The 15,044-nt window shown below is 36.2% G+C and overlaps 1 protein-coding gene across 1 annotated transcript in view; it reads right to left on the bottom strand.

Moving 5' to 3' along the window:
• The window catches only part of LOC134649049 (uncharacterized), a 104,400-nt gene that overhangs the window by 7,320 nt on the left and 82,036 nt on the right, over positions 1-15,044 (bottom strand). Inside the window, exon 8 of the mRNA XM_063503760.1 lies at positions 2,441-2,575. Coding sequence (XP_063359830.1) covers positions 2,441-2,575 — 135 coding nt within the window. The remainder of the gene's footprint in view (positions 1-2,440; positions 2,576-15,044) is intronic.

Genomic DNA, 15,044 nt, shown 5'->3' with positions numbered 1-15,044 from the left:
AGTTACAAAAAAATCTTTACATTAAAATAAGTTGCCATGTAATGTGACAAGTACTTGTTTACGTGATATATTACAGTTTTATATTTTCACACAATGTGCCCAAAATATGTTTACACTATTTAATCCATGTAGTTTGGCCCTTTTTCTGACGTATGTTCATTTACATGACAAGTTACAGAATAATATTTACACCTAATGTGTCAAATGTGATACACGTCAAGAGCAACATTTCTGTTTTTACGTTTCATGATGCATAAAAACTTTTACGCATTCTGCTACAAAAACATATTTACACAATTCACCTGTTTATTTACTAATTTCTTTATAATTCACCTATTTCATTCTGGCCTACTTTTTATTTATGAAACCTCCTTGCTATAATTTTCTTTACCTTCTTACTTATTTTTATTAATTCATATTAAGAATATTCATATTAGCTTTTGCGTTTGACATGGCGCCGAAAAGGGTTAACTTATAATTCTTCAGTATCTATGCATTTACAAAATAACCGGCCAAGGGCGAGTCGGATTCGTCCATTAAGGGTTCTGTACAATTGGCAAAAAATCACGTTTGTTGTATGGGAGCTCCACTTAAATATTTATTTTATTCTGATTTTAGTATATGTTATTAAACTTAACGGCACAGAAATACATCGTCTGAAAGTTTTAACTATTTGTGAGATAGATGCAGTCTGGTGACAGACAGACAGACGAACGGACAGTAGAGGTTTAGTAATTGGGTCGGTTTTAACCTTTGGGTACGAAACCCTGAAAATCAAAAATACTGAAAATGGTTTAAATGTAAACATCGGAATTACATACTCGACATAGCATTGACGTCATCTAAACGAACGAGACAAACAGACCATTTGACAGTATGGTACTCTTTTCGACGATTGTCATTATTTGAAATTAGAATGCAGCTTTCAAATGTTTGTAAAGATATTTATTTAGCAGGAGGTATAAAACTGTTTATGTATGGTTGATTGTAAATATTACATTAGATCTTTACATGCAATTTAATTTGGTACATTAGGTGTAAATATTATTCTGTAACTTGTCATGTAAACGAACATACGTCATAAAAAGGGGCAAACTACACGGATTAAATAGTGTAAACATATTTTGGGCACATTGTGTGAAAATATAAAACTGTAATATATTACGTAAACAAGTACTTGTCACATTACATGGCAACTTATTTTAATGTAAAGATTTTTTTGTAACTTTCAATTGTAAATATATCTTTGACGTCGACTGTACCTTTACTTTACCTACTATTTGTAGGAACTGCAACAGTAACTTTGTAATAGCATATATTTATATGGGATTACAAACTTACTTATGTGGTTCTTAGATCTTTAAAACGTGACTGCTATTGCAATATTTTTAGGTTTTCTATGGCTGGATAAGCTGAAAACTACTTATGTTTAAAATTTAAAGCTTGTGGGTATACTAGAAGTACCTTAGAATTGTGATGATCGTAGGTGAGTGAGTGAGTGAGTGAGTGTGTCAGTGTCGAAAATAAGGAACTTTGACGTACAATAATTCTTAAACTACAAGTTCAAATTGAATGTTTTTGAGAATATATGTTACGCATGTTAAGCCCTATATATTATATTACTGAAAATTTAGGGTTCTAGCTTCAGCCAGGACAAAATTACAGGACGTCCAAAATGGCCTGAATCGCTTCGAGAAAAGGATGGTACGGCCGCGCCTCTTTGTTTTGCTCGACTTGGCGGGGGCACTACCGTGCCCCCAGAAAATATTGTATACAGAACCATGGATATTCAGACTGAATTCATGCCTGCGTTGGTCTCAAAGCTCGGTATGCGCAAATTGTGCGCATACGCCGAGGTCGATCCCACAATCAGCGCATCGTGATGGTATCGCACATGCTCGGCGCCACATGATTGGCCCGACACACTCAACTTTAAAATGCCACAAGCAATACAAAACCTAACCACTCTTACATCGTTTTAGAACCAGACTGCTCAAGTGCCTATTTTCAACCGATACAAGCTTCAGCGAATCGATAATAGACAGGTTTTTTCGATTGACGTAGGTACATAGTACCTACCTAAGTATGCGTGAAACATAAATTTATCCTGACTAGCTGCATAAGGAGATGGTATTTTCCGCGGTTTACACTTATCACTTGATTAGCATAACTAAATTCCATGAGATAATTGACGTGAATATATCCTTGTATCCGTATGAGTTATTTTCAGTCATGTCAAACTACATATAGCTTAATTTGCTGAACTAAATAAATTCTTTTTCTGATGAACATCTAGAAACAAACCAAAATCTGAAGATTTTAATAGGCATGCACCTACCTACTGCTGAGTGCCTATATACCCTAGTTAAGTAAGTTTGTCTCGTCAAATCATGGATGTTATGTGCAGACGAACAATATCAAACTTGAAAAAACGACTAACCTGTCTCCAACCCTCAGGGTATTATCACGCGACCAATCTATACACAGTCCCGTTCCACGAGGGGCGGCGCCCCAGGCCCCGTCCCTTGCTTCTGCTGCTACCAGCAAGGCGCTGCCGCCGCATTCCCGCAACGTGCTGTAACAAACAAAATATGATGTTAGCCACAAGAATTTTGTAAGTTTAGAATACTTAACATGTGGACGTATTTCTTAGAGAAGGACGCAGAGAAATATCGCTTAGTTAGTATACTGGTATGTCGTGGTTGTGTCTTTCACTGAAAACAAAGTCACCATAGCTTCTGAATATGCATTACTATATACGTGGAAAAGACATCACGGTATCTTAACTCTGACATATCGCACGTCCTAAGTACAGGATCACCTATCCCAGTAGCTGATGATCAGCCGATTCTATAAGTATTTTGCGTGACTTATATATATATATACTTGCTTGCCACGTTCTCAAACAAAAATCCGATGCAACCTTACATGGTACAGTATACATCCTTACATTGTATCTCTCACTTTGAAAATAAACCACATTCACGCGGCGCGTTGAAGGCAAAGTTCTGCCGATATGCAAAAAGAGGAGTCGAAATAATCCGCGTCGGGCACGCTTGGGTGCGCACGTTACCGCGGGGTGTACTACTAACCTATTATACCAATTGATAGGTATAAAACCATGTACCTTCGCCAGAAATAATATATTTAATTTACCATAAAACCACAAAAATACAGTCAAAACGTAAGGTCCAAAATTTACTTATTATACCTACATAATATCTTCGTTTAGCTGGGAGTATTATTTTAATGTAGTTTTCAGTAGTTCTATTCTATGGATAAATATTTTTATGAATGGAAGAAATCCATGGACCATATTTGTAGTACTGGACTATAGTTCGGTGGTTTTACGGTATGCAATCTGTAAAATGTGATATGATCCAATTCAGAAGCGAAAATTTGATAGAAAAACCGACAAATCTAATCCGTTTTTTGGATAGCAAGGATAACAAAACTTTGGTCCGTATTGTTTAAAACTAAGTTTGTTCCAGATGTACTTTACAGCATTTTAGCTTAGATATTATTTATAAAGAAGCCTTGGACATGAAAACAAAAATATTAAAATCAATACCAATCAAATGCTCGAAATTATAAGAGACGGCGCTACCACGTTTTATTGTCGACTGTCTGGCCGAATTGCCGTATCATTTTAGTATAGTAGGTATGTACAATGTACATACTTTTGTACATCTGTGCCAAGGTGTAGATATGTTTAAAGGTGTAGATATGTTTAAAGGTGCATGTATAGTAAGGTCCCTGCAGGCAGGAGTCACGGCTGAGGGCACGCGGAGCACTGACCGCAACTGCCTCCATCATTTCGGTGAATACCAAGGATAATAATAAGTAGGTATTAATGCCAAGACGTAGGCTGTAAAAGAGGGTGGATATAGACGGTTAGTGCATTATCCGTGCCGCACATTTTTGTAATGTCAGCAACTTGGCCGTATTTGCACAAATAGACTGTAGGTATATCTATACGTATAAAAAAAAACTTACGAAATAAGAACAATGAGAGTTCTTAAGCTCTTGTTTGTATATGATAAGAACCCTGACCAAAGTTTTAGTCATCTTTTTGCGTATTTTTCGACAACTTTTCTGCTCTATACTTACAGCACAACCATCAAGGTTTGAACCAACTACATATTTTCGACCACCACAGACGTATGAAGCGTTAAAGTTCCACGGAAAACTAATTCAGTTGTTTACCGTGTCCTCCCGCGACAAATTCCAAATTCAAGCTGATTATTCAATGGTTCTTAAGGCTGTTATGCTTAATGACAATACTGACGCTATGTAGGGCTTCCCATACTTAAAACCGGTCCTAGAGAGCGTTAAATTGCCAAATTTACTCGGAAACAGAAGCGAGGCAATTTCCTCCTCGTTACCATCTCCCGACTGTTAATGTCAATATAATCACCGCTCTCACTGTTACTTGCCTTGTTATGGCACATTGAAAAGGGACGGCCATTTGTGGCTGCAAGCCATTATTTTAACTTTTAGTCTCAGGTACTTTGTCTACTCGGTAGGGACTGATATGGGTACCGTCTTAAAAGTATGTAATTAATAAGTCATTTTTGGTACAAGCTTTTATAGCTGACTGTACTTTTCTTCATGAAGACAATTCTAAAAACCCCAAACACAATTAGGTTGAGTAGTTTTATCACAGAGTACCTATGGCCAACTCCTGTCTCCATTATCAAATTAGCTCGACTGTACCATCATATTGCATTGTCACCCGGTTTACATGTGCATGCAAAGTTTTAGGTTCATTGGAAACCGAGAAATGGGTCAAATTAACTTACATATTTACATACATGGTACAAAATGAATCTCAGTACAGTTTCAGTGAGAATAACAAGCGCATAACGATAAATTCTGCCTATAAATAGTAACCTTTGACAAATAAGCAAAGATCTGACCAAAAGCAATATTACTTGACTTTATTATTAATCTTTGAATCAGGCGATAAAAGTCCCGATAGCTCGCCATTTATTCTTCAAGCCGACATCAACAGTACCGACACGCTTGCTGTATGCTTACGAGAAACAGTCATACGTGAACAGACATATTGGTCACAATCCTCATCAGTCATGAGATGAAGCTATCCCTTCTCATCGCACAGGACAGTCTCCCTACAACGCCGAACACGAAGGTCCCGGCACCTCCGCCTTTGTTCCTCACGCCGCACCGACAGTACCGACACCTTGCATTATATGCTTGTGTGAGTAAATCAAATTATTTCTCTCGATATTATTCCCAACTTGTCCGTGGACACGAACTTAGTTTATTGTCTTTGATATGGTTGAAACTAAATCTTCTTTAAGTGGAGTCCAGACGAGACAATTTTTCGCCATTCTGATGAAATTGTCCGATCGAATCAGGCCGTGCGGACGCAAACGCCAATTTGATTCCCCGATCAAATAAGCAGGTGCGGACACAAAAAATGCCAATTTTCGAAGTTAGTATCTATGGAATGCAAATTGGTGATTAAATTGTATACGTGTAAACTCTAGATGAGATTGGCGCCAATTATTTTCCTGATCAAATCGGCCGATTTGCCCAGCTCCTCTGGATACGGCTTTAGCTTACATACATGGGGCATTTTATTAGTAATTAAATGTGTACCTATTCGGATAAAGTTAATTCGAAAACTTCGAAATGTCGAGTAATTCCAAAAATAACCAATAATTGTTACATAATGGTGTCTACATTTTTTGGAATTACCCGGCATCAGGAGGTTTTCTCTCCCTTTATGGGGTTCTTCAAAAAAAGAGTGTAGTACAGTTTTAAAGGGTTGGCCACACGCATGTGTCGCCCCTGGAGTTGCAGGCGTCCAATCAACGTCCAAACAAGCGGGCTGTAAGCTTGTTTGCCGTCGACGTCTTATAAAAAATTTGAAGTAGTACCTACTCGGAATTACCCAAGTACACCTTATAGTTCAGACGTTATAGGTACCTACACTTTTGCGGTTTATATAGTCTGTAGTATTGTAAGTGTACCTATGAGCACGGTAATCCCTCAGCACTTCCCTATAAGTAGGTTTCATACGCACCGGTGCACTCACGTCCCGTTTATGCGTGGGAATCAATAGCGCTGTGCAGGCAGAAAACTACGTACAATGGAAGTATTTCGAGTCATGGACACGTTTTTTGGGCATTTATATATTTGGTTTCTGGCCAATTCGCACTCGTCAAATATTAGTTAGGTATACTTTAATTCTATTTTAATATACCTAAATGTTTCAAAGCATCTCTTGATATCATCCTACAGCTGGGCACAAGCCTCTACTCGTTGTAAATACAAGAGGGTTTGGGTAAAGTTTCTCCTATAGTGCCTATTATGGATTGTGGGTTTGGGATAATTACCATTGTTACCATTACCTCTGCTGCTAACCGTACAGGCGTACATACTGTCTAAATTGCAAATCAACTGTATCTCTCTCTCTGTGATAAATGTAGGTCAAAAAAATCTAACAATATTCTCAGAGAAATAGCCTAATTAGGTACCTACTTACCACATTCTACCGTTAATAGTGTGTAAATGTACCCTAATGAGCAGATATCGTGCTGATATATCGGCGCGAGCAAAAACGGCAATAAACTCGTAAAGTCGTGTGAAAACTGCGGTTTCGCGTTACATACTTGTAGTCACTAACTATAAGTACCTATTAAAAGAAAAGGGGATATAAGAACAAAACAGCACCCCACATAGCTAAGTTTAATATATATTGCCACCTTATTAAGAACATTTTATCGTTTTGCAGAATCCATTTTAAAAAGGTACTTAAGATATCAATATTTATAATATAAGTAGGTATATCGAGATTAATTTATTATTGAATTGTTCCAACGCTTTTAAGAATTAAGCTGAATATAGGAATAAACATGATATCCGCTATCCCGCGAGCACGCGCAGCCATCTCGCTCACGCTTACACTCAGTGAGAGTGAGATAAAAACCTGAACCCACGGGGCCTTAAAATTAGTAAGTTTCTTCTTACAACTCAATGAGACAAAGCAATCAGAGACCAATCTCTCTTTTTGATCTAAACGTGCAAATCACAAAATTTTGTCCCAACCACCGCTTTGCCCCAACCTCCCCTAAATGTAACCTCAACAGTTGAATTTAAGGTTATGTTTATAATTAAACACTAACGCAACACACGAGCTTGGGAAACAGAAGCTCGTGATTAGTGTGCGAAGGGACCGCGCAAAAACCAACGAGCGCTCGTAACGGTTTCTAATTATCGACACAGTGCTTACGTGGCGCAGTGTAATGATGGCCATCAGTATATTAAATTACGAATAAACCAAAATTATATATTTACTTTATCATCGACATAGAAAGGAAATCTTTACTTACTTACTTCAGAGATGGACGGGCAAGATGGATTCAGGGGTTAATAGATTGAAGATGAAGATTGACGTCTGGTTGACGTAACTGGTGACCGAAGAGCTGGCGGCTACCTCGCACAACGTATCAGCATTGCGATACAGCGAGGAAATGTCGCCAGCATCCTTGGTACAATGCCTCAAGGGCCTATTTTAGATTTAAGCTAGTTTTTAATTTCTTTTAGTAATACACTGTATATATCTTGTTTGTAAATAAATGATTTTTCAACAGATTGAGATAAAAAGGCAAAATGGGATTTTTTTTTGTAAAATAAATAAGGCTTAGGTACATTAATATTTTAAACGCCACAAGTAAACTATTTAAATCTCGGATTTAAATATACTTACAATACAAATACTTAGAAATGTATAATTTCAATACTTATTCTAAATAGGTAACTACACTTTTTATCAAAAATTAATTGAGTAGGCATAGGCACATTCACTCGCCTTACGTGTGGCACAGAATAAGTAATATTATTATTATAGTACGCAGTTACGCACTAAAAAAAAGCGTGTTAATAAAAATTGTACTATACGTTTACGAGCGCCTTACATAGGTTACTGCAGAGTTGTATTATTTTTACTGTGCATAACCCAAGATAATAAACGGCATTTCTTTTTGAAAGCTGAGTCCCTGGCGGATTCATCGGATGCTTTAGCTTCTATACTAATCCGATACCTAGTACCTAATTACATAGAAACTTAGGAGACTCATTAATAGTACATCGTAGTAGAGCTTACTTCGATTTACTTCTAATTGATTGGATAATGGACTTATAAATTACTTTTTTCTAGACCACCCAGAACTGATTTTATAACAATCAAGTCTAGTCTAGTAGGTACTGTGGCCTGTGGGTGACAGAAAAAGTTTTCAATATTCGTTTTCGGTGTTTCTCAAAATGCAACCTAAAAAATTCTATGGATGGCTTATGATCAGACATATATTATTTATGATATATTATATTTTTTTAAATGTATTTCTATCTCGTATTTATTTTCACACTTTATCATAAATGAATACTAGATTGACGTATTATTATAATATATCTATATATATAAATGCAAGTGTCCTGACTGACTGACTGACTGACTGACTGACTGACTGATTCATCAACGCAGAGCCGAAACTACAAAAGCTAGAAAGTTGAAATTTGCACACTAGGTTGCATTTGTAAAGTGTACAAGAGATAAGAAGCGATTTTGAAAAATTCAACCCCTAAGGGGGTTAAAAAGGGGATGAAAGGTTGTATGGGGTTCAAGTTTTAGTTTAAGCTAGAAATTTGAAACTTTGTGAAAATGTATTATATTAAAAAACAAGAAAACTAATTTCAGCGTTTTCGAAAATTCATCCCCCAAGGTGGTGAAAAAGGGGTTGAAAGTTTGTTTGGATATCAAATATTTTTGTGAGTGTGTGACTTTAAACTTTGTATATGGGTATACTATTATAAGACAGGAAAAGTAATTTCAGCGTTTTTGAAAATTCATCCCCTAACAGGGTTAAAAAGGGGTTGAAAGTTTGAATCCATTACAAATGCTTTGAAACTTCTTAGAAAGGCATAATAGCCGATTACAAAAAAAAATAATTGCGACGTTTTAGGAAATTCAACCCCTAAGGGGGTAAAAAAGGGGATGAAACTTTGTCTTGGGGTGCAAATTTTATTTTAAGCTAGGACCTTGAAACTTTGCAAAAAGGTATTAAATTAAAAAACAAGAAAACTAATTTCAGCGTTTTTAAAATATCATCCCCCGAGGTGGTGAAAACGGGGTTGAAAGTTTGTACGGAGATCAAATATTATTGAGAGTGCGGGACTTGAGTCTTTGTATAAAGCCATATTATTAAAACTCAAGAAAATTAATTTCAGCGTTTTTAAAAATTCATTCCTTAAAAGGGTTAAAAAGGGGATGAAAGGTTGTATGGGGTTCAAGATTTATTTTAAGCTAGGAATTTGAAACTTTGTAAAAATGTATTATATTAAAAAATAAGAAAACTAATTTCAGCGTTTTCGAAAACTCATCCCCCAAGGTGGTGAAAAAGGGGTTGAAAGTTTGTATGGAGATCAAATATTTTTGTGAGTGTGGGACGTGAAACTTTGTATATGGGTATGTTATTATAAGACAGTAAAAGTAATTTCAGCGTTTTTGAAAATTCATCCCCTAACAGGGTTAAAAAGGGGTTAAAAGTTTGAATCCATTACAAATGCTTTGAAACTTTTTAGAAAGGCATAATAGCCGATTACAAAAAACAGTAATTGCGACGTTTTAGGAAATTCAACCCCTAAGGGGGTAAAAAAGGGGATGAAACTTTGTCTTGGGGTGCAAATTTTATTTTAAGCTAGGACCTTGAAACTTTGCAAAAAGGTATTAAATTAAAAAACGAGAAAACTAATTTCAGCGTTTTTAAAAATTCATCCCCCGAGGTGGTGAAAAAGGGGTTGAAAGTTTGTACGGAGATCAAATATTATTGAGAGTGCGGGACTTCAATCTTTGTATAAAGCCATATTAATAGATCTCAAGCAAAGTTATTTCAGCGTTTTTAAAAATTCATTCCTTAAAAGGGTTAAAAAGGGGATGAAAGGTTGTATGGGGTTCAAGATTTATTTTAAGCTAGGAATTTGAAACATTGTAAAAATGTATTAAATTAAATAATAAGGAAATTGAATTCAGCGTTTTCGAAAATTCATCCCCCAAGGTGGTGAAAAAAGGGTTGAAAGTTTGTATGGAGATTAAATATTTTTGTGAGTGTGGGACTTGAAACTTTGTATATGGGTATATTATTATAAGACAAGAAAAGTAATTTCAGCGTTTTTAAAAATTCATCCTCTAACAGGGTTAAAAAGAGGTTGAAAGTTTGAATCCATTACAAACGCTTTGAAACTTTTTAGAAAGGCATAATAGCCGATTGCAAAAAAAAGGAATTGCGACGTTTTAGGAAATTCAACTCCTAAGGGGGTAAAAAAGGTGATGAGACTTTGTCTTGGGGTGCAAATTTTATTTTAAGCTAGGACCTTGAAACTTCGCAAAAAGGTATAAAATTAAAAAACAAATAAAACTTATTTCAGTGTTTTTAAAAATTCATCCCCCGAGGTGGTGAAAAAGGGGTTGAAAGTTTGTACGGAGATCAAATATTTTTTAGAGTGCGGGACTTCAATCTTTGTATAAAGCCATATTATTAGATCTCAAGAAAAGTAATTTCAGCGTTTCCAAAAATTCATCCCTTAAAAGGGTTAAAAGGGGTTGAAAGATTGTATGGGGTTCAAGTTTTAGTTTAAGCTAGGAATTTTAAACTTTGTGAAAATGTATTACATTAAAAAACAAGAAAACTAATTTCAGCGTTTTTGAAAATTCATCCCCCAAGGTGGTGAAAAAGGGGTTGAAAGTTTGTATGGAGATCAAATATTTTTGTGAGTGTGGGACTTGAAACTTTGTATATGGGTATATTATTATAAGACAGGAAAAGTAATTTCAGCGTTTTTGAAAATTCATCCCGTAACAGGGTTAAAAAGGGGTTGAAAGTTTGAATCCATTACAAATGCTTTGAAACTTTTTAGAAAGGCATAATAGCCGATTGCAAAAAAAAGGAATTGCGATGTTTTAGGAAATTCAACCCCTAAGAGGGTAAAAAAGGGGATGAAACTTTGTCTTGGGGTGCAAATTTTATTTTAAGCTAGGACCTTGAAACTTCGCAAAAAGGTATGAAATTAAAAACCAACAAAAATAATTTCAGTGTTTTTAAAAATTCATCCCCCGAGGTGGTGAAAAAGGGGTTGAAAGTTTGTACGGAGATCAAATATTTTTTAGAGTGCGGGACTTGAATCTTTGTATAAAGCCATATTATTAGATCTCAAGAAAAGTAATTTCAGCATTTTCAAAAATTCATCCCTTAAAAGGGTTAAAAGAGGGTTGAAAGATTGTACGGGGTTCAAGTTTTAGTTTAAGCTAGGAATTTGTAACTTCGTAAAAAGTTATTTCATTAAAAGAGAAGTTTTTAAAAATTCATCCCCTATAAGGATCCAAAAGGGGTTGAAAGTCTGTATAGGGTTCAAATTTTATTTAAAGCTAGGAACTTGAAACTTAGTAAAAAGGTATTTTATTAAAAAACAAAAAACCCTATTCAGCGATTTTAAAAATTCATCCCCCGAGGAGGTGAAAAAGGGGTTGAAAGTTTGTATGGAGATCAAATATTTTTGATAGTGCGGGACTTAAATCTTTGTATAAAGCCATATTATTAGAACACAAGAAAACTAATTTCAGCGTTTTTAAAAATTCATCCCATAACAGGGTTAAAAAGGGGTAGAAAGATTGTATAGGTTATAATTTTATTTAAAGCTAGGAACTTGAAGCTTTGTAAAAAGGTAAAGGTAAAGAAAACGAATTTCAGAGTCTTTGATAATTCATCTCCCAAGGTGGTGAAGGGGGTCAAAAATTTGTATGGAACCCAAATATTTATTTGAGTGCGGGACTTGAATCGTTGTATAAAGGCATATTATTACAATACAAGAAAAGTAATTTCAGCGTTTTTATAAATTCATCCCCTAAAAGTTTAAACAGGGGTTGAGAGTTGGTAGAGGGTTCAAATTTTATTTAAAGCTAGGAACTTCAAACTTCGTAAATAGGTAGTTAGGTAGTAGGTTTTATTAAATAGTGGACTTGAAAATCTTCTGCGGGTTGAGAGAGATTATATCGAGAACAATTTTATTCAGTTAGGGGCTTGAAACTTCGTAGCCAGGTTGTGAAAGACAAATCTCATGTGTTGTATAATAATTAACAAATGATTAACCGTCCCTACTGCTATCTTTTGCTGCATAATGTTCTAAAGCTAAACTAATGTAGAATGTATAACCACCAATATACAAATCCACGCGTACGAAGTCGCGGGCAACAGCTAGTTTTTCCATAATGAAGGCTAATATGTAACTACAGTAGGTATGTATTAGTGCGTGATGTCTCGCCGTCGCTCAAATTTGCGTGTGCGCAGATGATATTCCAATAGCTTCATGAGCGCAGTGACTAGGGTCCTTAGCTGTAGTAGTGTACTTATGGTGTCCAAGGCACACTACTTTCAATTAAGAATAAGTGAGATAAAAGACCCCATATTCTTCGGATATACTGGCCCAAGAGAAATTCCAATGAAGGTCACCACACAGAAGGGATCTAGACCACATCCTCGCACTATCATGTATTTACGAGAAGTAAAGGTCCACTGATGACTGTTAGAAAGTAGTACCTATCAATCACTAGATCTAGTTTCAATTTAAGTTTTGAAGTGATGAAACGACGGATAACTACATTTTTATTTTTCGATTGGTGTTTGCCAATAAACGATTGGCCCAGGACTTCAAGTATATTATGCGTAGGTAGTAGGATAGCGTTTGAAACAACTCTCGCGTGCCATGCTGATTGCAGACTCCAAGATATTCATAACTGTACCATTATTATTATAACTATATACTTTTATTGGAAATTACGAGTATGACTGCCAATGATAATGACTTACTTATTCATATTATTACTGTCGTTTGAAGATAGGGAGAATGAGTTCTTTAAACGTTTTGTTTTCATTTATTACTAGGTACTAGAGTACTCTATACTACGATAAATCGTTACAACATAAGTACATACATATGTACATCATTTTACAGTAAGTAAGTATTCGTTATTGTGCATCATAAAGTTAAAAAAATTGTACACAGTACATTATTGATCGGTAAGTACAGACTACAGTTAATCTGTCAGAATATTGCTGAATTTATCTGATTAAATCTTATTTCTATTGCCAATATGAGCCTTGTAAATTTTTACGCGATTCACTGTGAAAATACAGCCTTATATGAAATATCCGCAATGTCCAGAACTACTTACTCCCATATCTAACTCGCCAGCAATGTAAAACGTCAAAATTTCAATTTTATCAAGCACAGAATCATATCTCAGCGCACCTTATCGGGTATCGGATACATCAATGATAGATAGGGTTGCTTCTCTGGCTTATAAGGAATTATACCGAAATTCTTCAGTAAGATCGCGGACAAGAAAATTCAAGGATCATGTATTCGTGTTCGCAATATTGATGGATTTTTTTTAGAAACTGTGGTACTAGGCCTAGCCTCCTATTCCAGCTAGAGTTGTAGTCCTTTTAGTCTACTTTTACAAAAGTTTAGTGCTTAAATAAAAACCTTCGATTCTTATGAGCTGGGTACTTTTTTGAGTCTTTTTGAAATAGTGAAGTCATGAAAAGTCATGTAGAATTGTAGACGGACTCTAGGCGGGTTTCGGGGGAAAAGTTTCTAAATAGCAAGTGCAGTGCACCTTCTCAAAATTCCTAAGAGAGGCAGTTCTCGATTCGGTTAAATTTTTCTTTCTTTTTTAATTCTAAATAAATCTGGCAGCCCTGCTGCCATCTGTCGCTGTAGATGTGCACGCGCATGTTTTATGCATCGCTCCGACTCGGGCCCCAAATGTATGCGCATCGATCGGCTATCGCACGCTAGCCCAATGCCTTTTATTTTATTTGATTTATTGCCGCAAAAACGTTGTTGACGACATAGAAGGTATACATCGCCTGAAACAGTAACTTGACTAAGGTAACGGTTTAGAGAGTCAAACTAGCGTTTCTCAGCGTCTGCGCCTAACTAGCGCTATGGAAAATAGTGTCGCTATCGCTACGCAGTTGCGCCAACATTGCGTCGAGCATCAGTAGCCATAGAGTTGACTAGACGCCGACGTTCCGGAGACGCTAGTGGGGGGTGGCCCTAAAAGAGGATGCCGAAGATCGTGGAGATAACGTTATAAAGCAGATACTGGGCCCTTAGTAGCAGCTGAGAACGCAACCGGTATAAGCGAGAGAGGGAATGAGAGAGCAGATAGATAACATAGAGATAATTCACTCCTAAGCCCTTACTAATAGACTTGCACTGACGTGATGTGACACATGGTCATCAACAAAGAATAAGGAGGTACGTCGTCATACATTCATAGGAATTTAAGGATTACGGTAGTACTTCCACATGCCCTCGCTTGAGTTCATCCAGCTAGGACTGACTCTATGCAGTTAGATTACTGACTTCGATTACACTGTTTCAACGGGAATACATCATGCGGCGGCGCTGTACTATCCCCAACACATTTAACTAACCGTTCTAAACCTTATCGCAACGAGTTAAGGACTAACGCTGGTCAGCTCATTGAGTTTCTTTTACTACTGTCTTAGGTACAAAAAGTTTTATTCTCTGTGTAAATCCTTGGCGCTTACGACCTTACGTAACTCGTTGGAAGGTTAGCGCTGGAAGCGCTCGCTGTAATTGCCGGATAAGTTACTGTGAATTGCTTTACGTGTGGAGTTTATATGCTTGTTTCATGATTGATTGCATTATGAACTTTAAAATCTGTGGATTAAGGTCGATTTTTAAGTAGATTAAAAAAAAATGGCCATATGAGACGTAGGATAGGTAGGCAGTTTTTATTCTAATCTTACGCGCGATCAATTCTTCAAACGCGGAAAGATTAGAATAAAAACTGCCGCTACCGGAAAAAGCGACATTGTTTATAAAATGTTTTCTATTTAATTTAAAACGGATAACTTCCAAACGCTTTGGTGAATAAGGCAATTCTTATCTGCTATGAAATCTCAACTGAACATGGGTTTGTAATCGAC

Source organism: Cydia amplana, chromosome 6 (genome assembly GCF_948474715.1).
Source record: "Cydia amplana chromosome 6, ilCydAmpl1.1, whole genome shotgun sequence".
Classification (NCBI taxonomy): Eukaryota; Metazoa; Arthropoda; class Insecta; order Lepidoptera; family Tortricidae; genus Cydia; species Cydia amplana.
The sequence above is the reverse complement of the archived record's forward strand: the minus strand, read 5'-3'. Positions and strand labels throughout refer to the sequence as shown.